Source organism: Mustela erminea, chromosome 5 (genome assembly GCF_009829155.1).
Source record: "Mustela erminea isolate mMusErm1 chromosome 5, mMusErm1.Pri, whole genome shotgun sequence".
NCBI classification, from domain to species: Eukaryota; Metazoa; Chordata; class Mammalia; order Carnivora; family Mustelidae; genus Mustela; species Mustela erminea.
The window spans coordinates 74,257,838-74,283,118 of NC_045618.1; the positions used below are offsets into that span (position 1 = coordinate 74,257,838).

At 45.7% G+C, this 25,281-nt stretch overlaps 1 long non-coding RNA gene and 3 gene segments (V, D, J or C); 3 read left to right on the forward strand and 1 right to left on the reverse strand.

Annotated features, from left to right (window-relative positions):
* Positions 1-25,281, forward strand: part of LOC116591114 — a 373,928-nt gene that overhangs the window by 303,486 nt on the left and 45,161 nt on the right.
* Positions 1-25,281, forward strand: part of LOC116591095 — a 221,539-nt gene that overhangs the window by 118,214 nt on the left and 78,044 nt on the right.
* LOC116591118 lies at positions 419-25,142 on the reverse strand. 4 transcript variants are annotated; one of them, XR_004285840.1, is made up of 6 exons: positions 24,093-25,142; positions 22,910-23,168; positions 21,652-22,694; positions 20,788-21,012; positions 14,019-14,181; positions 419-2,090 (listed from the first exon to the last, which is right to left on the reverse strand). It is a non-coding gene; the product is annotated as an uncharacterized LOC116591118 (long non-coding RNA). The 4 variants fall into 4 exon arrangements; XR_004285842.1 differs by lacking the exon at positions 14,019-14,181; XR_004285839.1 differs by lacking the exon at positions 419-2,090 and having other exon boundaries at positions 13,605-14,181.
* LOC116591098 lies at positions 2,333-20,017 on the forward strand. The segment is given in 5 exon segments: positions 2,333-2,449; positions 16,280-16,558; positions 17,153-17,218; positions 17,543-17,674; positions 19,076-20,017. Coding segments are annotated over 4 exon segments (549 nt in total).

The following is a 25,281-nucleotide window of genomic DNA, read 5'->3' on the forward strand; positions in this document are numbered from 1 at the left end:
TTTCAACAAAAGAATGTTGGACTCTGTATATGAAGATGAAGTTGCTTGGAACTTATGGAACAGGAATGCAACCATATGTAGGGTGGGAAGGAGTTGTCACAAAGATTATAAGCAGAATTGTGATGACTTAATCAAGCCATGGATTTGCATAAGATCTTCTAGAGAGAGTGCAAAAATAAACCTTTTTAAAATCTTGGTCCTGGGACACCTGGGTGGCTTAGTCGTTAAGCATCTGCCTTCAGCTGGGGTCATGATCCCAGGGTCCTGGGAATGAGCCCTGTCAGGCTCCTTACTCAGTGGGAAGCCTGCTTCTCAGTCTCCCACTCCCCCTGCTTGCGGTCCTGCCCTCACTGTCTCTCTCTGTCAAATAAGTAAATAAAATAATTAATAAATTAAAAAAATAAAATCTTGGTCCCTTTTGATAGCAACAGCAGCAAAATGCACACTTTCCTTAAATGTTTATCATTTAATAATGCCACTTTGTTTTCACAGTGATAGACACAGAGATCACAGACAAACCAGGACTAGTGTGTAGAGGGCCCCAGAGGAGTTTTCAAAAAGGGAATAACTTGTCATAACCCAGAGCTCAGACAAGAATATAAATAACAAGTATCCACTGAATTGGGCCAGCGTAGCCGTATCTTGTGGTATGGGCCCCGCCTTGCACAAGGACACTCAGCTGAAGGGACAAGCAAGGCTAAATTCAGCTCTCGCCCTGCCAGCCGAGCCAAGGCCCTGGTGCGGGGCTGCATCAGCTGGAGAAAGGGGTCGCTTTTATAAAGCACACAAAGGTGCCATCTGTTTGCCAAGCTTGAACCAGCCCGAGGGGCTGCCTCTGCATTTGCCCTGCATTTGTGGTTGCCTTTTCGGCATCACACAAAGCACCATATGGCCCACTGGCCCTGGATTTAGCAACCAGAGAGTCAATGGAGAGGATGAAATTTTAAATTTACATGACAGCCCTCTGTCAACTATATAACACTGTTCAGGTGTAAAGTGGGGCAGGCAGAGGTGAATGGGAGGCTTAGCAGGTCACAGAAGTCTCACCGACCACAGACATCTTCTGCCCAACCCACAGCATGTAGAATCCCTTTGAGACATCCAGAAGTCTGACCATTCCTCTATGGGAAACCATCTGAGAGGAGACTGGCTAGAAAACACAGATGGAAACGGACGTGATGACTTCTGAATGAACATTCTGGTCTCAAACTCCAGGGCAGATCCAGCCAACAAGGCAGAAAAGCCTGAGACAGAAGCAACCAGGCAAGCCTGCCTGCCCCCCCACCCCCCACCCCGCAGGCAGCCAAAACCCTTTCATCTTGCCAGCCTGACTTGAAGCAAACATCAGGCCCCAGGGGTGCTCAGAGGCCACATAGAGTGAAACCAGGGGAGGTTTTTGTAAAGCTCTGAAGTACTGTGATCGGTGGGATACCCACAGTGCTACAAAAGCCACAGAGACCCATACAAAAACTGCAGAGCATTTCCCTGGGAAATCGTCAGCCGGGCTGCCAAGCCCCAGGGGATGAGCACATCGGGGAGCCACCCCTCTTTACTCAGGGACTCAGGAAGGACACCAGGAAGTTGACTGGACCAGAAGGGACCCCCAGCTGCTGACCTCTCACTCCCCCGGATGAAACTGGCTTTTCAACATGTTCCCGCATCCGCATGTGGGGAACACAAAAAGGGTGTCTCTTCAGAACATGTCCTGGTTCATGTTGATTCTATGGTAAGAGTTATATGAGCCATCTCATATGGAATTTCTGAATCCAAGTCCCTAGAGAGATCTGCCTGAGTGCTCGGCTTTGCAGTTGAAGAAGACAAATTCAAAGAGAGATCGACTTGTTTTTAGGCAATCGCCAGCCATAGCTGTTCATTCCAGTGCTGACTGTACCATAAATCCCTGGCAGCTCATCAGGGCTTCACGCTGGTCCCTCACCCCTTGTTATGCCAGACCCTGTCTGTCCTTAAAGTAGCACTGGGGAATGTGAAGACCTTGACTCTGGAACAGTCGGGAATCCAAGAGCCATCTTCTTAGCAATGCTGGTTTTCCAAGACTGAGAGTTAGGGGTGGGTCTACAAGGGAGAGCAATCTAAAACAAGAGAAAGCAACAATTCAGAGGACGTCGTGAAGCATACTATATTAGAAATGGTCGCTGTAGGAATACGGGCTCCTACCTGCCCCTCAGTCAACAGCCTCCCCAAGGCAAATACCCGCCCCCCCACCACCACCCCCCCACACCGTGATTGATTAAATCATCATAAACCCATTGAATAAGCAATGAGGGGCATCTTTCTAAGAGCTGAGCCCTAAAGACCCTCCCATCCTAAAGGTGATAGGAGGTGGAGCTCCCAAGGAGGGCTGCTGAGGTTTTTGGAATGGCCTCAATTGCTGTGATACAAACAAACAAGCTCTTCTTTGGAAAAGGAACTCGCCTCACCGTGGAAGCACGTAAGTAATTCATTTCTTTACTTTTCGAGTTTAGAGGCTCCTCCATTTACGGGGGGCAGAAATATCAGGAAATGTGATGGGTAGTAATAGCACCAAAATAGCGTCAAGAAGGGAAGAGGTGAACTATGGTTAGTCCCCTCGTTAGGAGTTAGGAGGAGGTTTGTATGAAAAAAAAAAAAAAAAAATAGAGTCTGGGGGCACTAAGGTGGCTCAGTTGATTAAGCTTCTGCCTTCAGCTCCGTCATGATCTCAGGGTCCTGGGATCGAGCCCCACACCAGCTCTCTACTCAGCAGGGGACCCTGCTTCTCCCTCTTCCTCTGCCCTGGACTCGTGCTCTCTCTCTCTCTCTCTTTTTCTCTCTAAAATAAATAAATAAAATCTTTAAAAAACAGAAGAGATAGAGAGAAAGAGTCTGGGCTGTGAAAGAACCCACACAGCTCTGGAGAAACTGAGAAAAAACTGCCTAATCTGTGGGATTCCTGCCAGACTATAGAGACCAGATTCATTGGCTTAACTCCCCTAGGAGAGAAGTGATAGGGAAAAAGGCTGATCTGAGTTTGTGATTCTATAAAAGTTCTCCAGATATAAATAATTCTGACCTTCTTCAGGCTGAGAATGAGAGAGAGAGAGAGCGCGCGCGAGCTCAGTGGCCATAGAAGGTGAGGCCAGAAGGTGGTCACTGGTGCTGCTACCTTTCTCTTCAGAAAAAAAGGAACCAGGCATCTGCTTCTAATTGATTGAGCTACAAATGGAAGCTAGGTTACTAGTGAGGAAGTGGGAACATTCTGGTTCCCAGTGAGACCAGATTCCAAGCAGAACAAAGTGAATGTGTAATGTTTCCAACTAAGAAATGCTTTAAGCCTGTAGGACGCAGACAGGAGTAATCCCCTAAGGACTCATGGTGTTCGTCTTCCTCACTAAGAAGATCTGGTGCCACTCACTAATTAACTGTTATAAAAGAATCAGTGCTAAAGTTGTCAAAGGATTGCACTCAACACAGAAGGTATCTTTTTGTGTCATATAAGTGACATTTGAATCCAACCTTGTCTTGCTTTAAAAAAAGATGCAGTCTCTATTTGGCAGTAGCTTCCAGTTAGATAGTGGATATTAATATTAAGCCAGCAAAGGTGAAAAACAAATACAAAACGCCATTCCAAAGGTCCTAGGGAAGTCTAACAGTGGGGTCAGTGGTCCCAAATCTGCTGAGGGGGCTACTGGACAAGTGACCGCACACTCTGGCCTGGTGCCTGGCATTCAGCTTGTGTTGTCCGAGGTAAGCATAGGTTACAGAGAGGTGCAGAGGGACAATGTGATGGGGCGGGCTCCTCTCAAAAAAATGCGGAGGTGGATGAGGTGCAGGAGGGGAACCATTGAGGGCAGAGGAGGGAAAAGAAGGAGAGCAAGGGGCACCTGGGTGGTTCGGTTGGTTAAGCGGCTGCCCCTTGATTTCGGCTCAGGTCATGATCTCAGGGTCATGAGATCCAGCCCCGTGTTGGGCTCTGTGGTCAGCATGGAGTCTACTTCAGGATTCTATTTCTCTATCTGCCCATCCCCATGCTCGTATGCTCTTGCTCGCTCTCTCCCCTCCTCCTCTCTAAAAATAAAGAAATAAATACTAAAAAAACTAAAAAAAAAAAAAAAAGGAAGGAGAGCAGGCTGGCCATTCCCAGACCACATACACACACTATAGGGAGAAGCAAGGTAGGGCTTTGCATCCAGAAAGAGAGAGAGATCCAAAGCTGTGCTAGCATGGTCAGAGCAGAGAAATTCCAATTTTAAAAAACAAGAAAAAAAAATCATAGCAGATGTTTGAAGATTCAGAGTGCCTGGGTGGCTCAGTCGTTAAGCTTCTGCCTTGGGCTCAGGTCATGATCCCAGGGTCCTTGGATGGAGCCGTGCACTGGGCTCCCTGCTTGTCCAGAAGCCTGCTTCTCCCTCTCCCACTCCCCCTGCTTGTGTTCCCTCTCTCACTGCATCTCTCTCTCTGCCAAAAAAAATAAAAAATAAAAAAGGTTTGAAGATTCAACTACTTCAGCCCCTTGTCCTTACACCTCATTGGCATCAAAATTTCTCCCTAAAATAATAGTTTATCCACATTCTCTGTGAAGTTAGTGACTGATTTCTCTAGTCTCCCTTTGTTCACCACATTCTTCCTAATAAATGACGTCCTTCTGTTTCCTGAGGCTATGATCCAGTGTTTCCCTAAGTGTTGATGTACAACCCCTGATTCTATATGGTATATAGACTTACTTTTCATTTTCATTGTGTTATCTTTTAATGGATATCAAAATAGTGACAACTAGTTTGTCAAACCCATGTGACTTAAAGTTTCCTTTTAATTATATTTTAAATTAAAAAGTGAACAAATTTAAATAAAACTATTAGGCAAATTATATGACCAAAAAAAAAAAAATCCAGAGATGTGATTAATTGATGTTTGAGAAACACTAAGCTGATACGTTCCATCAAACTTTGAAATGAAAAGATAAGGGGCATCCAGAGAGAGAAGGACCAAGAATATCTTTGAATGGTGTTTTCTTTTTTAGCCAACTAGTATGGCATTGAAGAGGCCTCACCGCAAACCCAGAGCCTTTATATTCTCAGAAGCCTACTTCCTTCTGAAGCTTCCTTTCCCTTGGATGCTCCTTTTGAGTCCTTATTTCACCAGTCCTTACCTCCTGGGTAGCACAAAGCTAACAGTAGGTCTACACAAACCCACAGCCCCAAATCCATCAAACTTTCAGCCCTCTGGATAGAGAAAACCTGGGGATGCCACTTAACTTCATAAAACAGAACCAGAGAACAGGACCAAAAAGCATGGACTAAAGAGCCACAATGTAAATGTGTGCTACTGACCATGACAATGACAGGAGCTTAGAAAAGACGCATGGTCGTCAGGAGCATCTTCTTGAGATACACTTGGAACAACTTGTATTTTTATATGTCATCACTATGTCAACTACCACTTTCTGGGTGTCTACTGTGTATCAGGCCACTGGACGAGGCACATTCGTTATTAATGAATGTCATTTTATGCACTTCTCACAATGACCATGATGAACTATGACCCACCTGTTCACAGGTGGAGGGCAGGTTCTCCAAGATCACAGAGCTTAGGAAAGGCAAAATGTGTATCATCTGTCTGATTCCAACACCTGTGCACTTAAGGACTTTTCTTTTCTGTGGAGACTCCAGTTTGATTGAGGCACCTGTGGCAGCTTTTCTCCCATGGCCTAGCTCCCTCCCCTCCCACCCTCTACACTGGGCTCCTTTCCAAGCCGCCAGCAGAGTCTGAGGCCACCGTTAGGCTGTTTCCCTTCCCACCACCATCTTCACCACCGTCCTTCACCAAGGAAAGCACTTCTGCCCCACCATACCAAAACCAGTTACCCAAAGAGGTATTCTCCAGGCAAGGCTCATTCCCCACACTATACCCCTGGACTTGAGGGTCCCTATACTCAGAAAGATCCAGATAATGACCAGATGATCATCCTGAGAAAAAGGAGTCCAGAAAATCCCAGGCTCATCAATGCGTTACCAAGAGCTAACTTTCTCATTCCTGTCTTTGGCATTCCCTCTCACTCACGATGAACATCTCCCAGAACTGAGTGTATTTTTTTAAAATCTGAGTGTAGCTGACACATAATGTGACATTAGTTTCAGGTGTACAACATAGCGACTGAACAAGTTTATACATTATGCTATGCTCACCACAAGCATGGCTACCATCTGTCCCTGTACAACACTATTATAATATCATTGACTATATTCCCTCTGTTATGCCTTTATCCTATGCTACAGCTTATTTATTCTGTAACTGGAAACCTGTATCTCCTGATTCCCTTCCCCCATTTGCCCTTTCCCCACCCCTCCCCTCTGGCAAGTATCAGTTTCAGAATGGAGCCTGTGGTCTACAGTGTCTTTGCCTGGTACCACTTTCTCCCAGGGACTCACAAAGCTCTCTCCCATTCCTTCTCCAGGTCTTTACTCAATGTCACTTCTAGTGACACCTTCCCCAACCAGCTCCTATAGTACCCTTACCCTGTTTTAATTCTATATGCTCCTATCCACCCAAAACTTTCAGATGCTCATTGACCATCTGTCTCCTTTGTTCCCTGAGGGCAAGGACTCTGAGTCATTCCTCACTGTATCCACAAAGATAGTGAAGGCACTAAATAAATGTCTATTGAATGAATGGATGGATGGATGGATGATCAGTTGTGGCATAAGGCAAAGGGAAACAGAAATAAAAGCCTACTAGGAACCTGCAGAGGCAAAGCCTCATCCTAGCATCCTAGCTCCCCAACCTGTGACAAGTCCCTGTCCCTGTCTCCGGGCTCTCTTCTTGCTGCTGAGCGAATCAGCATGAACAAAGCAGACAAAAATTCATGCCTTACTGGAGCTTTCACTCTAATGGCTAAAGACAGATGGTAAACCAAATAAATAAATAAAATATATAGTATTATGGGTGGTAATAAGGCCCATGAAGGAAATAAAGCGGGAAGTGAATGTAAAAGATGAGAGAAGGGAGTGGTGTGCAGTTTTTAACAGAGGAGTCACACAGATAGCCTTCCTGGAAAGGTGACATTTGAGCAGAGACCTGAGGAGGTGACAGAGTGAGCCATGTGCAGATATCTGGAGGAAGAGCCCCTCTAGGTCGGTGATGCGAGTGAGGAGGCCTGTGTGACTGAAGGAGAGTGGAAATGACAGGGAGAGAATTTGAAAATGAGGTCAGGTTGGTAATAGGCCTGGGAAGGGGGCAGCTCATGGGCCACCATTAGGACTCCAGTCCTTCCTGGGACTGGGAAGGGAAGATTGGAGAATGCAATGGAGGTCACAACTGACCTTGAGAAAAGACCAAGGGAGACAGAAACTTGGATTCCTGGCCTCACCCACAGCCCTAAAAAGTGAGCACTGTCATCTTAAGATCCAAAGAAATAGAATTCTGTTCTCTCTTGGTGACCTTTCCCTACCAGCCTGCCCCTGGGAAGCTCTGTGCTTGGGGAAATTACACCCCTTGCTTCAAGTAAAATGCATTTTCTCTGAGTCTAACATTAATGAACATTCCAATCATTCCACCAAGGCTTTCTAGTTTACAGAGTGCTTTATGTATACCCTTTCATTTCATCTTAGGAACCCCCAATATAGAAGATATTATCCTCATTTTATAAAGGAGGCAAATGAGGCTCCCTGAAATTGGCTAAGATTACACACCCAGTGAGCAATAGGGTCCAGCTAGATTTCAGGTCTTCTGATATCTTTCTATTACTGAGACCCACTTTCCATTTGAGTGATTTTCGAAGTATGATCTCCAGTCCTTTATGGACTGTAAACGGATCTGAAAATGTATACTCTCTCCCTGGTTCTCATAAGTGACATGGGCAATCTTACAGACTCTGATTTTTACAGATGACAGAGGCTAATTTAACTGTCACTTTTAAGGGTGAGTAGATCATTGAAAGCATGTTACAATGTGATATTCATGAGTATGTTATTAAAATGCACTGAAGACTCTAATTCTATTTTATACTAAGAAGTCTGGCTGTTGCACAATGCTGGACAACGATGCAAAGCTCTGACTGGACATGAAATGGAATTCTGCTAAAATGAGGAATGAGTGGGGGTTTGTAACTCACTAGATCTTTGCCCCACCTCGCTGTAGCCCCAAGACTGAGACCCACTACTCTATGACCAGCGTTCCACCTTTCTTCCTTCGGGATCAAACTAAGAAATTCCTTTCCGGTCTCTCTCATTCAGCGTGCGAGTTCATTCTCTCTCATTCAGACTGTAACATGGCAAAGGCTCAGATTTCTATTTAACAAAGGAATCACCTCCTGCTTTGGTCCTGAAGGATAGCCCCCAAGTCTGAAGAGCAAAGAGGTTAGTCGAGATGAGACAGAAATACCATCCAATAGTTATCATGTGACTTGGCAACTAGCTCCAGGATTGCCCAAAGCGAAAGCAAGGCAATTTTTAGATGAGGTCTATCGGCTGTGCTGTCCAGCACAAATGATCCCCTGGTCTTTGGCAAAGGAACCTATCTGGAGGTGGAACCATATAAGTGACTCCTTTCTCCTTCTTGTGACAACAGGTTTAGTGATTATCTTTGTTAAATACTTTCCCAAGTCACCAGCTTGGGAAACACTTGAAAAGATCTAGCCAACATGTAATTTGGCAAGAAATGGTTTGAGGAGCAGGGACTCAGTCTCTGATAAGGTCCAGCGTGAAGTATGTGTTGCAGTGATCCTGGTGACCCACTATCTTTCCTGGAGAATATGTGCTGTCTTTCTTCCACCTGACTAACTTTAGATAACCAACTTAGCACCTGTGCATTCGCCATTTACAGATCCAGGTCATAATCAGACCTGCACTAAATACATCTAGCAAATGGGAGGTATGATGGTGAGAATGTCAGACCAAGAGTTCAAAGACCAAGATCCAGTCCTTATCTTTGACTGACAAGCTCTCTGACTTGACTTCACTGAACTTTAGTTTCCCTCTAGGTAAGCCAAGGGGTTTCTAAGGTGTCTTCCAGCTTTAGCACATGATGATTCTGATTACCATCTAAGACCAATTCTTAGGGAAGATTTAGTAGGAAAAGTAAAGAAGTCCAATGCTGTGAGTGTCTTATGACCCAGTAAGAATTCTGTGATTTGATTTTTTTTTAAGATTTTATTACTTGTTTGAGAGAGAAGCAGAGAGAGAGTATGTGTGTGCTCAAGTCGGGGGAGGAGCAGAGGGAGAAGCGGGCTCCCAAATGAGCAGTGATTACCCTGGCATCATGACCTGAGCTGAAGGCAGATGCTTAACCGACTGAGCCACCCAGGCTCCTCCCTGTGATTTGATTTTTTTTTTTTTTTAAGGTACTGGAAAAGGAGTCAAAACTGTCCTTATGTCCTTATGGCTCCATTAACTCAACCCACTTGCCAAGTCACGTGTGTGTCATCACAGAGGTTTTGACAAGTGTCAAAGAGTGCTGAGGCTCCTCCCAGTCCTATCATCTATTACTTGGGTTCTATGTGTGGAAACTAGAGTCTGGAGACCTTGGAGTAAGGCCCAGCCCAGCCACTCACTACCTTAACCATACTTAGCTTCAGTGACTTTGTCTGTAAGAAGCATCTAATAATATCATCTCATGAAGTTTGTTGCAATAATGTTTGCTGAAGTAGTATAAACACAAGGCATTTGTAAGTAGCAAAATACTTATACAAATGGTAGTCATCTATGATTATTATGACCATTTGGGTGGCCTCCAATCTTTTGTATCAATGGCTCTTCCTCCAACCATCGTGTTCTTTTACCTCTAACTGAGGCATAGTCCTTTATGATTGACTTGAGCCTCATAGTTATGTTTCCACTAACAATAGCTATTTGTCAGCAAATTTGTTAGCAAAGCCAAAATGATTCCTTTCTCCCTTGGGAAAATATAATTGTGAAGCAAGTTTAGAGGGTAAGTGATGACGGGCTGAGGAGGTAATAGCAGAAAACCTAGGGACTTCCCTAAATGCCAATACTCAGAAGATAACACATATCAAACAAGCTGCCAGAATATAATGTTTAGACCTCAGAAACTGCTACAGAGTTTTATGTCTCCAGCTACACTCGTTCTGCTCTCCCCACCCCTTCCAAACATGGACTACGAAGAGGACAAATAGGTAGTGAGGTTTTTCGTAATGATGTGTGAGGTGGTGTAATGAAGCACAACTTGTCTTTGGAAGAGGAACTTGACTCATCGTGGAACCAAGTAGGTTATGCATTTTACCTCAGAGCATATATTCCTCTGGACTTGTAGCCTAATCCTGAATGAATGGAACTTCTTGGGAAGTCAGGAAGTTCCAAACTGGAAACCCACTGTTTTGTTGTTCCAGAGAGTCAAGGTAAAGTATGAGGACAAATTCATTAGGTTTCTCTTAGGAAAATATTCTATATATGCATGGAAACTCAGTTCTGAAGATTTATAGCAGTAAGCCTTCTACAACGGCCTGAACTAAGCCCTTGGTCAAGCTTTTGGTCCCCTCCCTCACTGGGAACAGGGAAAAGGCAAGCTCTAGGTGAGGAGAATCTTCCACTGTTTATGAGGACAGAGAGTCCTAGCCATGGTGTAAGAAGAGAGATGGTTAAAAAGAAGAAAAATATTATTAAGGAAGGAGTTAGATCAAGATAGTCTTTTCTCCCTCAGATGATAAAAGCCAATCTTGCCTTTGTGTCGATCCCCAACACCCCATCCTGGTCTGGGTCAGCCAAGAGCAGTTAATGGGCTCACCTCTTCTGTCAGCCCTGAATCCAAGGACTCTACATTGAATGTAGAATTCAGGAGACTACATCCAATGTAATCACAGCCACCAACTTCAGGACAATAGAGAAGTAATGGTGCTCTCCTAAGGATATTGTCCACTGATAATCTGTTCCAGGGCTTGGAGATCCAGGGGTGATATTCAAGTAGTTTGGGTGACTGCCGACAGTCAGTCACTGGGACCAGCCCAGAGAACAGTAGTTTTTCAGAAGCTTTTCTAATTGCAGGCATTGCCCCTTACATGGTTAAATTTTATCTCAGAGGAAATAAAGAAGTGGAAAGTTACATGAATGGAGCAAGGTGGACAGTCCTGAAAGCATCCAGTAGTGTCAACATGGCATCTGCCACTCAGAAGGAAACATAACCTTACAGGGGTTCTTGATTGCCTGTTGCTTCCAGGGAACTAGTGAAATTTGAGGAGCTGTCTCTGAAAGGAGAGAGACTAGAAAGAAAGAGGGAAACAATCGTGTTGTAGCTGATTGCAGTCTGATCGATGTTGGGCAAATTGAATCTGAGCACAAAGTATTGTGTTTCATTTTCCCTTTAAATCATTTCCACTTGAAATTCAGAATTATCTGCAGTGTTAGAATCAAATCTCTGAGGCTGTGCCTTTGGGAGCCTTAGGGAAGAAGGAAAGAGATGAAAGTGATGCTTAGCCCCTCTGCTGGGATGCTGACCCGTGCTCTTCAGCAATACTCCATTTACTTCTTTAGTTTTCTCTTCCTGCCATGATGGAGTGTAATATGATTACATGAAGCTCAGGTAGGGAAAGTGAGAATTTCAAGTCAAGCCCTCAATCCTTAAAGTTTTGACAGCAAATAATGGCCCTATCCAACTGTCATTCCCTTTGGCTCTAGCCCTAGACTCTTGATTTCTGGTGATGAGACAGAGTAATCCATATGGTCTTAAAATTCTATTTCACATGATTATTGTATCCTCCTGAAGCTTGCATCTGGATCCAGAGACAGGAGAAATTATAAAATGAAAACAAACAGTCCAAAGCAAGCAGCGGCTTCTCTGACCCACAGCCATGACCCATGGCACTACGGGGCTCCCCGTCGGCTACCAACTTCTTGTTCAACCCTTGGATCTTTCAAATGCCTTTTCCTGGGCTCAGGGAATTAGGAGACAGATTCCTTATTATTGTGAGACTCGGTCTGAGTGATGGGGAAGAAATTAGGTTTCTAATAAAAAAGCAGAATTTGTGACCCAAGAGAAGGAACCAGAATATGAGAACGAGACCTGTGTCTAAGCCCTCTTCAGCCTGACACTTGTTATAAGAAATGTCACCAGTCAGTGCCCCATCCCTGTTCCCAAGTTATCATGTTCTTCTTGGGGAGGCCTTCCAATAAACTGGGAGTTAAATTTATCATCTTGAAGGCAGCTACCTGTACCTGTCACCTTCCTCTCTCCCTCTATGTCAGCCCTGTCTCCTGTCCCAATGCTTCCTGGCTGAGATTCTGGGCTCACAACCTCACCCAGCAAACTATTATTAGCTTCAAAAGGAACTGAGACGCTGTGCACTCAGCTCCTTGATCTCATCAAGGGCACCTTTGTAGTTCTCAGAGTTGTGGGGTCTCTAGGTTGAGACCCCGGCTGGGAAGGCAGGGCACAGATGTGCTCACCCAGGCCCTAGGGCCAGCCCGAGGCTGGTTAATTGTGAGGCAGCATCGTGATGTGCTCCTGGGATACTCGACAGATGTTTTTTGGAGCTGGCACCAGACTCTTCGTGGAGCCACGTGAGTTGCCTTTTTTCCCCTCTATTTCTGGGGATAAACTGAGTCCTGGCACTGGGGCTGCCATCCAGTTTACATTCCTTGGGAAAGTAGAACTAGATGGAGCACCCCAGGTGTGGGGGTAGGCCAGAGTAAAGTCACCAGGCTGTCACTGAAGTAGCTCTGTAACTAGTTTTGTTCTGAAAAAGCATATGTTAAAACTATAGCCTTGGGGCGCCTAGGTGGCTCAGTCAGTCAAGCATCTGACTCTTGCTGTCAGCTCAGTTCTTGATCTCAGGGTGGTGAGATCAAGCCCACATTGGGCTCCATGCTAGGTATGCAGCCTACTTCAAAAAAAAAGGAAAAGAAAAAAAACTAGAGCCCCCACTTATTTCTGAAATCTTCAAAGTAGCCAAAAAGACCAGAAAAATTTTAGTAATTGTTGGAGCATATGAGGAGGTAAGGGATATGCAGGGATGCTTTGGCCCCAAATCTCCAGAGGGTTCTTTCATTCTAACCCATCCCTTTGGCTAAGAAGACTAGTATACATGCCTCATTGCTGCCTGCAGACAAATGTCCTATAGATTAGAAGATTCAAAGGAGAGAGGTGGTTTACCAGGTCAGAGTAATCAGGTAGAGCAAAGTTGTATTTCAGTGTTCAAGTTAAATCTCATATTGCCAGAGATCCTTGAAATTGTGAGTGACATTTGTTACAGGTGGTACAATTCTTAGGGAGCCAGTAGGACTCTCTATGCAAATCTAAAACATAGATGATTTCCACACATAGAACTTAAGAAAGGGATATACTTCTTCTGATATTGTTGACCAGCACATAACTCTAGCATTGAGTCGGTACTCATAAAAAGAGAAAGCCTGAAAGAAAACAGCAATTGTTCGAACAAATAGCACTCTGGAACCCACGATGAACTGAATTTATATTGGTGGGCCAAGAAGAAAGACTGGAAATTTTCAAAAAAATAAACAATTAAATCTTTCAATTTTGGACTATAATAGTGCAAATTTTACCCAACTCCAGATTTTGGTTTAAGTTAAATATAAAATAGACTAGGTTACATATGGCAACAGTACAAAAAATGCGTTCCATTTTTTTTTATTTTAATTCAGTCAGATAACCTTTTTTTGTTGTTGTTACCATGATACCAAAGAATAGATTAGAAAAAAAAACTTTAATTTCAAAAAATTGTTTCCAGTAGGTAGGTATTCAATGAGAAAAAGAGTCTGAGAAAAACGTTTTGCCAAATGAATGCATTATGAGTCATCTGAAATGCTAACATTGACATTAAGAGCTCAATATCACAAGGGTATTACCTTCTGCAGACGTTTGTCTTGTCAGCTATATTACATTGTTCATATTATTTAAACCAGGTCTCTCTAGCCCAGAGTGAACATTGATGACTGACTTAAAATCCCAAGCAAGCCTTAATTATCCAAGTAAATCAGGCTAGGATTGGGTCAAACTCTTAGGTAACCAAGGAGATAGGATTATTTTGTTTTGTTTCATCGTTTCTTTTTTAATGGACTAGTTTCCTTTCGCTGTACCTCATAACTCCCTTGAAACACAACCAGACAACATGTCACCAAGGTCAGTAGAGCGAGCAAGAAATGTCGCAAGTCTGAAGACAGGTGAACGAGCAGAACGTGTGGTTTTTCAAGCCGTTACTGCCAGAGTTATCAGCGTCTGTTATCAGTGGCTTCCCCGATGCTGGAAAGCAAAACAAAGAAAGTTTTCTCACATAGGTTGAAATCAGGTTGAAATCAGAAGAGCCCCTTGAAAAAAATCCTCAGCCCCTCTCTTGTCTAGACCTAAAGCCAAAAGTGTAAGGAACCAGATTCTTAGGAATGAGTTTCCTGCCCTGAGTGCCTGAAACAGAATCCAGTTTTTCAGCTGAACTCCAGGCAGAGAATAAAGTAGAGAATCTTGATGCTAGTGATGGGGGTGTTTCTCTGAACAGCTGATTCCCTAGGGAAGCTGTGACTGGCCATGGTCTATTTACAAAATGGTGACCAGCAGGAGCTTCCAGACTAGCAAACACTCCATCCCAACCAGATACAACCAATTAATTTGGTTATAACTTTATTACCGTGAGCTTTACAGCTAAAGCCCAAATCCAAATTCAGGACTGAACATTAGAAAAATCATTACATTTACTCCCTCATTACAAAAACTTCTCATTTAGCATTACCTTGTGTCTTGATTGTAGATCATAGTAAATAAAAGCACACTGGAATTCAACATTCTTAATTTGATATCACAGGTTTTAAAAACTCACCTAAGGTTTGCTTTGTTTTGTTCTGTTCTGTTTTTGAGAGAAAGAGAGTGTGAGCAGTGGAGGGAAAGGGGAACAAGAGGGAGAAGGAAAGAATTTTAAGCAGACTCTGTACTGAGTGCAAAACCCCAGGCAGGGCTCCGTCTCACCACCAGAAGATCATGACCTGAGCAGAAATGAAGAGTCAGACACTTAAAGGACTGAGCCACTCAGGTGTCCCAAAAATCACCTAAGTTTTTGATATAAGAGCTGTAGTCACACAGCAATTAATATTGAAAACTAGCAGTTAAACTTGTAGTTGGAAATATATCTAGATCATCATTCAGAGACTGGTTGTCTCTCCTGATTTCAGGCATTTTCAGTTGCCTCCCCCCCACTTCTTTTTTAACAGTTATTTGAAGATCAGGGCACCTGGGTGGCTCAGTCAGTTAAGTGCCTGGGTCCTGGAATCAAGCCCCATGTCAGGATCCCTGCTCAGCAGGGAGTCTCCTTCTCCTTCTGCCCACCCCCACCATGCACCCTCTCACTCTCTCTGTGGTTTCTCTCTCAAAAAATTAAAATCTTTAAACAAACAAACAAAAACAGTTATCAAAGATAGCCTAAGAATCCATGTTTCCATGGCCAAAATTTATCATAATTCAGAAACTTCAGTAAGTCATGATGGGAAAGAATCATTACTCGCCCCCCTCAAAGCTTTAAAACTTTCAGTTTCAAGGAAAGAAAATGATGCAGGTACAGAATGGCAAGTAGATCATAGAGCTCAGGGTGAGGCGTGAATGTAAGAGGAGACCAGGGGCACATAAAATAATGGAGACCAACATTCCACAGCTTCACTTATAATAAAACAAGAACGGGGTTCAAACTGGTTTTATGTCTATAAAGACTTCCTGGGAATGACAGTTGTCATTTCTGATTAAAGACTCAAAACAAACTGCAGGATAGTCCCTTACAAAAGAATAAGTATCCACCTAAAGGCAGAGATGTACTCCTTAACTTCAGCGGTTATCCTTTCTGATCTGTAAAATGGAGATGAGACCCTGAAGTGATCCCATCACTACCATCCTCATAGTATTTGAACCAGTCAGCTAGTCCTTCTCAGACTTGTGTTTTTGATTGACACAATGCCAAGAACCAGCACCCAGCCTGCTCTCACTCCAAGGGCTGACACATTTAAAGTAAACCAACGATGCAGACAGCTACTCAGCCTGACTGCGATTGTCCAGAGGATTGATGAATAAAATATAGATAACTGAAACTCAGACGATCTAGAAACTTCTTTGTAGTTGTTCTTTTCCATCTCAGCTTCGGCCGTGTCACTTAGCAACTCCTACCTAGAAGTCAAACTGACTGCCTTTCATTTCCACTTCCCTTGGCCACACTTGGATGGGAGCACTAAGAACCCCAGGTCACTCACAGGATGCACGATTGTCTAGATTATAATGTTTGTCCCCAACGGAATTGAAGTAAACACCATTGTTTAACTCCCACACTTGTGGATAACCATCTTCCAAAATAAATTGATTATATTTACAGGAAGCCAGCCTCCTGCCAAACCATTCGTTTTCACCATGAAAAATGGCTCCACTGTTGCTTGTCTGGTGAAAGATTTCTACCCTAAGGAAATAGACATAAAACTTGAAGCACCCAAGACTATAGTAGAATTTGACCCTGCTATCGTCGTCTCTCCCACTGGGAAGTACAGCGCTGTCAAGCTGGGTCGGTATGAGGATTCCAATTCAGTGACCTGTTCGGTTGAACACAACAATGAAACCGTGCGCTCCACTGACTTTGAACCAAAGAAAAGTCCTTCAGGTAGGTCATATCTAGCTTCAAGGGGTTGGAATTGTAGGGATGAAGCGTTAAGGGAAAGGGAAGTTGGAGATTTAAACTCTTGACCGATCACTGTCAATATGGCATCACGCAGGAAACAAGGCTGAGGCCCAGCTAGGCCCATCATTGACTTGGATTTGAACTCTGCATCCCCAAGCTGGAACCTGAGATAAAGCCCAGCTTATTTCACCCCCACCCCCACTTCTTCTTCATCAACCACTGTCTACTTTGTACTGATGACTGTCCTCCTGCTAGACCCTGGGTTAAAAATTCATGTGCAGTCTAATCCAGTGTGAATACCAAAACAAGGGGGCAGGCTGGCCTATCATGGGATTGAGAATCCTAGTTCTTCCTACAGATTAAAGGCATACCTGATTGTGGAACTCACAGTGTAACAAAACAAAACAAAATCCAGAATGGGAAGAATGTTGGCTATGTGAACAGCTGTCTGAACTTAACAAAGTCATACCCCCGGTCCTCAGTTTGCTTACTTAGAGTCTCCTCCACTTTTAAAACCTGAAATCCTTTGAACCTCTCGGTTGCCGGTAAATCCCTGACCACTGCTGTTTGTTCTAGATAACGTAAAACCAACAGAACCTGGAAGCATGGAGCAAACTTCAGAGAACCTCTATGGGCGCAAAGGTTAGTTGTAACCAAGGGCTAACTTCAGAACTGAGGGTTAAAGCAAACTCTGTCATTGTCAGATGGGGCCAAAAGTCACCATCTTTCAAAAGAAAACAAAAACCACACCCAAGCCCAGTAGGTTCCCTATGAGTCTCTCAGCAGAGCTTGCCTGGCTGGGAGTGAGCAGCAGCAGGGGGTCCCAGAGGGCAGCAAGCTGGACTTGCAGACCAGGCAGAATGCTGGTGATGGGGGCAGGCTGCTTGGCAGTATTGTGTGCTCAGTCTCTGGAAGGGAACTTAATCTCTTGCTAAAGCCACCGTCTTTACTCTTGTTCAACCACAGTTCACCGGAGCTCGCAGTTCACAGCCGGGAAGGTGAACATGCTGTCCCTCACAGTGCTGGGGCTCCGAATGGTGTTTGCCAAGAGTCTTGCCATCAATTTTCTCTTGACTGCCAAGTTATTTTTCTTTTAAGGTAAGAATTGGCTATTTCTTATTCCTACCCCTACATAAACTATGCTACACAGGGAGAAAAGGAGTTTAGGAATGTAATGGGCCAAGAAGCCTTGGGAAGAGAAAACCACATAGGGACATATTATGATTTAATAAGGTGGGCCTCCTCAGATACTCATCATAACGCCCCATCTCCTGTTATCCTCTTGTTTCAGAGGCTTGACTCTTGTTTCAGAGCCAGACTCAAATGCATTATGTAGTATAATGTGATACCAGCCAATAATCCCCACCTCCATCCCAGAAGCTAAAAAAAATTATGGAGCTAAATAAGGAGTAATAGTTTTCTTTATTTACTATTTTGTTTATCTGGCCAAGGGGCCAAGGGTTATTGGCAAGGTCGTCAGTAAAGCTTTGCCCAAGGAATTCCCAGAACCTGCCTTTGCCTAGACAAAAGGGATGCCAGCTCCCATTCCTTTATCACAGGACTCCAATTGTAGACCAGCCCATCTTTGGGATGAACCTCCACCCCCATTAGTAGTGACCATCCCAGTGCTAGCTACTCACACTGCATATGGAGTCACAGCTGAGACATTATTTGCCTGCTACTTATATTCCTTCTTCAGGTAATCTCAGACACGAAGTTCAAACTGGGGCCTAGGTTTGCCTACAAAGCCCCTTCCCCAGCTCCCCCAAACACTCCTCAGTCCCACTCATGATCTAAGGACAACTGTGGATTTTGAATGTCAGACTGATCCAACCCAACCTGGAAACAATGTCCAGTCACTTCCAAATAGGTGACTGGTTCTAGGCAGTGTGACTATCTAGAAAGAACCCGACACTAGGAATTAAAAAAGATGTGGGTTTTCACCCTGACCTTGTCCCTAACACTCTGCTACCCTAGCCTGTTGGCTCCACCTCTTTGGGCCTGAGTATTTGTGTCCATAAAACAAAGGAGCTATGGGCGCCTGGGTGGCTCAGTGGGTTAAGCCGCTGCCTTCGGCTCGGGTCGTGATCTCAGGGTCCTGGGATCGAGGCCCGCATCGGGCTCTCTGCTCAGCAGGGAGCCTACTTCCCTCTCTGTCTCTCTGCTTGCCTCTCCATCTACTTGTTATTTCTCTCTGTCAAATAAATAAATAAATCTTTAAAAAAAAAAAAAAAAAAAAAAAAAAAAAAAAAACAAAGGAGCTATGACTGAGGAGAGCAAATGGGTTCCACGGCTTATGCCAACATTGATGGGTTAATACTGACTGACTGCATTATGGCCATGTGCGGAAGGGAACCAGGCTACAAGAGATTAGTGACATCTGCAAGGATATAACCTTGGAAAGTGCTGGCCAGCCCCAGATGACACGAGGACCATGATTCCTCTCAGCCCTGGTGGTCTGTAATCTATGACACTCTGACAACTGTCCTTCACTTGCAGGCTGACCGGCATGAGAAGACTCCATTATGAGACTCTCACGTTACGTCTTCACAAAAGCCTACACGGTTGCTGTCTCCTAGGCTTCTGACTTCTTGGTGATTCAAGTCGACCTCCTGCAGCCTTGTACAAATGGCTGCTACCAAACCAGGTTTCCTTCAGAGACAACAAACCCAGCTCATTTCCCAGCTGAGTGGAAAGACAAAAGTCCTGGGGAGTTAGGGAGGTTATTATTCTCCTAACAGCTCTATATGCTGCTTTCTAAAGAGATATAGGACTCCTTTTCTTTTTTATTTTCTACAACTAATATGCTTGGGGAAAGGTGTTTTGTTCCTTTGACTTTCTTTGCCTTAGGAAGTAGAGAGTGGGAGCCAAGGATTCCCAGCTCCATGGTCTCTGAGGAAAATAGACCTTGGAGGTTGGAGAGCAGATAGCTCTGCCCAGCCCAGCACTAGATTTGCCCCAAGCTGGCATTTCCAGCCACAAAAGCCCTTTCTGCTTTTCCCAGTACTTTACAAACAAAATCACATTTGAATTCCCATGCAGCTGGTGGGGTTTCTAAAACCTCATCCAAATGCTCTCTGAGCTATTAGCAAAGATCAGAGTAAAATACAGAGAAAATGCACTTATTTCTATTAACTGATTTAACAAACATGAATTAACTCTCTCTACTTTCCGGGCACTGTGCCGAGGGTACAAAGATAAGTAAGATGTGGGCCTGCTTTCAAGCAGCGAATTGTGCAAGTGTTTCTGGAGGGAGGGAAGAGGAATGAGACCCCTCAATTTCGGCTGTAAAAAGATTATCTTTCGAGGGGTTTGCCTGCCAGTCTGTGCACAGGGAATGTGAGGTCAGGGGACAATGATTCTTGCCTGCCCCGTGTTGTTGATGGTTTTCTGCCATTCGGTGTTCTTCTCTGTTGCATTTATTAAAGTGCATTGAGTGTGCCTTGCCTCTAGCTTTACTCATAACACACCACCGCAGAGGGTAAGGGGGTTCTGCGAACTCTCTGTTAGGCAAAAAGAAGCCAAACTGAGCTTATAGGTCATGCTGTGGCTTCCTGAGCCCCAGACCTGCTGACTTCTTGGTGATTCAAGTCGACCTCCTGCAGCCTTGTATAAATGGCTGCTACCAAACCAGGTTTCCTTCAGAGACAACAAGGCTCCCGCCTTGGGGACCCTAACCTGGGTTTCCGGCTGTCGCTGCTTTTCACAGCAATGACCTTTCTGTGGCCTATAAGCTGCACTACTCCCACCTCAACAAAGCTACAGCTTCTTCCAAGTGCACCCGCCCAGGCAGCAGAGCCCCCGCTCCCCAGTACTGTGGTTTCCTCAGCACCGAGGACACTACGTAGGGTACCAACTGGGGGTTTGTGAGGTCACAAATGAAAAAGCCACCCTCACTAATTCCCCCTGCCATCGCCATCTGCAGACTGCCAGGTTATGTTTTCATGGCCCAAAGTGAAGAAAGACACAGTAGCACTCTGATTCAGTGGGTGTGGGACCGTCTAGGTGGATAAGCAGGTGCACACAGGGAAAACCATTAAAAAGGCTCCACACAACATCCCCTAGTCTGTGGAAAGAACACCTCCTTCCAAAACATTCCCATCTGTTACCTGGGGCAACAGCAGCGTGTTTCTGTGAGTGGCCAAGAACAAAAAGATCACACCCTCATTTTTTAGATGGAAAAAATATGCCCTCCGGAAAAGGTAACATACCTTGTCTGAAGTCATGCACTGAGGCAAGGACGGGGCTGTGGGCTGAACCACATTATCAAGAGCGCCAGCCCGAAGTTCGTTCTACTGGAGTAGAATGGCGCTGTCTTCAGGCTCCACCAGGGAGAGCACCCCCAAGACAAGGACAAGGTGTTGATTTGATTTCAGCTGGACTGGACTTCAGGGTTGTCCTCTGTTTAGCATACAAATGAGCCACCCTCTGATCCACTTTGGTGAAGAAAAAAAAAAAAAAAATCCTAGTTTATCACAGGATCTCAAATTTCCTCCACCAAAAGGAGCCTCCAGAAAAGATAATTGGCAGGAGCTGGGCATGGGATCATGGCTGTCTTCAGGTCTGGGGTGCATCACCTGCAGATTCTAGTTTCCCAGAGCTTCCACATACAGCACCTCATTTAAGCCCACAGCAACCCTGAGGGAGTCCTCCAGAAGACGGCTGCACACACTCAGTCATGGGCAGAACAGAGACTCCGAAGGCTGAGTCAGCTGCCCACTGCCTTTGGATCCCTCACCCATGCTCTCTACGTTCTTCTCTCTAGTGACTGTCTTTCACCCACCTGTTTTGAAGTAAACAGCTGAAGTAAAGCCTGCTGGGGCACCCCTGAGAGGGAGAGCCCTAAAATGTGGCACCTGCCCTTGGCTCTGTCATTAACCAGCTCTCTCTGACCTTGGGAATGAATGTCCCTCATGTCTCTGGGCTCCAGTGCTGCAATAGCTAAGGCTTCTACCCTCTCCTAGGTTACGTCTCCCAACTCTACTCATTGTTTTAAGGCAGAGAATTCAACAGAAATGAAGGAAAGAGGGACCCGCTCCCGGGGCTTAGGGTTTTTCTATTTTGACATCACATACTTGGCTTTCCCTGAAGATGATGGTCTTCCTTGGACACACCCCTGAGCTCCAGACTCAGGGGCTTTGAAGCTGGTGTTCTGGGAATCACAGACAACCTGCTGGGAGTATCTCAAGGCTCTCCAGTGAAAGAAAAATGTTCTCCAAATAAAGTAAATAAAATGGTGGTGTCAAAGAGCATTCGAGAAAAATAAGGTAACTATACAAGAAGACGCAGGAAAAAAAGGTGAATTGGGAAATTTTTTGAAGTAACTTTGTGTCTAATTTTGAGTCTTCAAAAGAAAACAGAATGAATCACAATAAGGGATAAATGATGGAGACTAAAATAAAGACCCTCCTGATGAGCTCTCCCTAGCCTGGCCTTTCACATGCCCCATTCTAGTATCTTCACAGGACTCACAGCACGTACTTGTCAGCCCTGCTCGGTGAGGCATGAGAGAGCTGGGCACTGGGGACGCAAAGATGAGAATTCTTCAGACATCTCTCTCCCCCTCTGCCACCACCAGGGCCCACTGAGTCAGAAGGGGGGAGGTGCTCTGCTCCATCTGAAGCCTGGGGAAGCTGGCTTTTTATTATTCAGCAGACCCCCTGGGGCACCTCTGAAGGCCAGGCCAGAGCACAAAATAACTGGGAAGAAGGATCGCATATCTGGGGACGTGAGCTGCCCTGAGAGGTATCTAGAGGGGGCTGTGCCCGGGGGTTTATGTTCAGACTTCCTGGGCACCTGAGTCACTGTGGGGGGTTCAAGGCACAGAAGTAAGTGGCGCTGTCTTCAGGCTCCACCAGGAAGATCACCAAGTGGAAGGTTCTCTGGGACGGATTGTGCAGCACAGAAAACTGACCCCCAGTAAAATCTGCATTGTGGGATAGAGTTTTATCCCGGTAAAGGATAAACTGAAAGGAGTGATCTGGCCATATCCGGTACCAGTACAATACAGGGTTTGATTCTGAAGTGTAATAGGTACAGAACAGCTTCACGCTACTGCCACTGGCCACTATCTGGTCTGGGGGGCTCTGGGTCACTTGGTCACACAGCACGCTCTCGTCTGTGAAGAGAAGAAAGAGGATATAGTGAGATCCCGCGCTCCACAGGCACTGGGTCCCACATGGGCCCATCCGGAGGGAACTCCGTGGGCAGAGGCAAGAGGAGGAGAATAACTAGAAAACCAAGTATACAGAGAAACAGGACAGGCGCTGAAAGTGAGAGAAAGGGAAACAGGGTGGTAGGGTATGAGGAAGGTACACAAGTGAGTGTACTCACAGGAAAGCAAAAAGCTAAAGCCCACAAGAAAAATCATCTTCGCCTCCTATCAGGGCCGAGGCTGGAGAATAAACTGGGGCCCCTGAGGTCTCTGAGACCATCTTAGGGCTTCTGAGGAAGAAGGTGGGAGGGAATGCGAGCAGGCAGGCGCCGGGAGGGTCACGTGACTGAATGAGCTCTAGCTCTGCCAGCAACTGCTTCGCCCAAGAAACTGTTGTTATTGTTCTTTTGGTCCTCCATCCATCTTGAAGGAATCCTCCTGTAAAACACAAAGAAGATGAATTAATTAAACACATACACAGAGAACTAGAACCTGCAAGCCCAAGGATCACATGCTTAGACATCCAACTGCTATATGAGAGGCTTTCCGCCCTGCCTGTATACTCGGGCCCAGACTGGGGACCAGGCCCGGGTCCCCCAGCACCTGGCAGAGCCACACTTGTGCCCAAGAAATGCTGTTCGTCTTATCTCTTAGTCCTCCATGGAAGGAGGGAGGGAAGAGGATTGAATAAGATCGATTCTAAAATCTCTCCCAGCCCTGAATTCTAGAAATCTATCTCTGATGCCTGGATGCACACCCTGCCTTCCCCCCGCACCCCCTGCCCCAGAGTGCTTCCTGCATGTCACACAGTGTGACTTTCCATCTTTCAGGAGGCCCCTTGCAGCCCACACGGGGCTCCAGCTGGCAGATGTTCCCCCAAAGCAGAACTTCCCACAGGCGGAGCTGCTGTGACTGGGTTCCAAGCTTACTGGGCCAGTGCCGGTTGGGAGCCCCTACAACCGGCCCTTCCAGCCACATGACAGACAAATGGCTTGTTCTCTACAGGCTAGGACATGACAGTGGCGGGAAAGCACTGCCCTGAGAAAGAGAAGACTGACTGCCTCACTGCCCCAAACCCAGGAGTGTTTGTGGGAGGGTTTGCGAGGGTATAAATCAGATGGTGGCAGCTGGACCCCTTTCCTGGGCCTGTAACACCCTGCAAATGGTCCTCCTGCTGCCTCCTGTCCAACCTCACGTCCCTCATACACACGCACACACACACACACACCCCATAATGCCAGTTCCATGAGGGCAAAGACCTTCCCAGCTGGTCACTGATATACCCTCAGCGCCTAGGATAATAATCGATCAGTAAACATTTGTGGGATAAAGGAATGCAATATTCTTCACTTAAAAACTCACCATTGACGTGGATCAGTTTGCAGGACACCCAATTAAGTTCGGATTTCAAAAGAACTTTTAGTGATATTGGGGATGCATTTATACAAAAAAAAAAAAAATTGTTGTAAATTTCAGTTAAGTGAGGAGTGAGGAGCCCAATGCAGGGCTTGATCACTGGGCACCCTGTATTCGATCTGGCAGCCCCAGGCCTGGAGAAAGCAAACACTGGGCAGCCCCAAGTCCCCCACCATGAGCATCCCCAGTCCGCCCCCCCCACACCCCCACACCCCAGGAAGGGGTATGAGGATGGTTCAGTGACCACGCTGCCCTGGCCAGCACTGCCCCCTGCTGGCTGGGATCCCCTCCACAGGAACCCAGCCCTCTGCAGGCAGAGGACTACCTCAGAGCCTCCAAGTCTCCCAGGTCCATGAGCTCTGCCAGGCCCCACCCAGATTCTGGGGTCTGTCCCTGCCCTAAAGGTGTCAGCAGCCTTGATATTTAAAAGAGAGCTGAGTGTTCCCTTCCTAATTTAGACAGTAGCAATTTTCAAATTTAGCTGCTCCTCGTCTTCCGGCTGCCCAAGGTCTATTCCCCCTGACCACAGCCAACAACAGAGAAGACGGTTTCAGACACCCTCCCACAGAGGGACGCCCCATGCCCTAATGCTTCTCCCAGAACATTGGGACTCTGAGACCTCCTTGGGGTGGTGTAGTCATGACTCTCCCCACCAGGCTGTCCTCCCAACAGTCCTTGAAGGCCTCCTTCCAGGAAGGGCACTTCTTGGAACAGCAGTGCAGTGTCATGATGAAGAATGAGCTTCTGTCACAGAAACAAAGTAGAGTGGTTGTCACCCGGGGTCAGGGCAGGAGACAGGGCAAGATGCTGGCCCCCGGGTACAAATTGCCAGTTAGAAGATGAACAAGTTCTGGGAATCTCATGTAAAGCCTGGTGATTATAGTTGATACCATTGTATTATATACTTGAAAGTTGCTAAGGAAATAGACCTTCAGTGTTCTCTCAGGTCACCAGGGTTGTGCAGTTGGTTAAGCATCCTACTCTTGGTTTCGGCTCTGGTCATGATCTCAGGGTCCCAGGATCGAGCCCCTCATTGGGCTCCTCACTCAACATGGAGTCTGCTGAAGATTTTCTCTCTCCCCCGTCCCTCCCCCCTTGCTCTTGCTCTCTCTCTCCCACTCAAATAAACAAATAA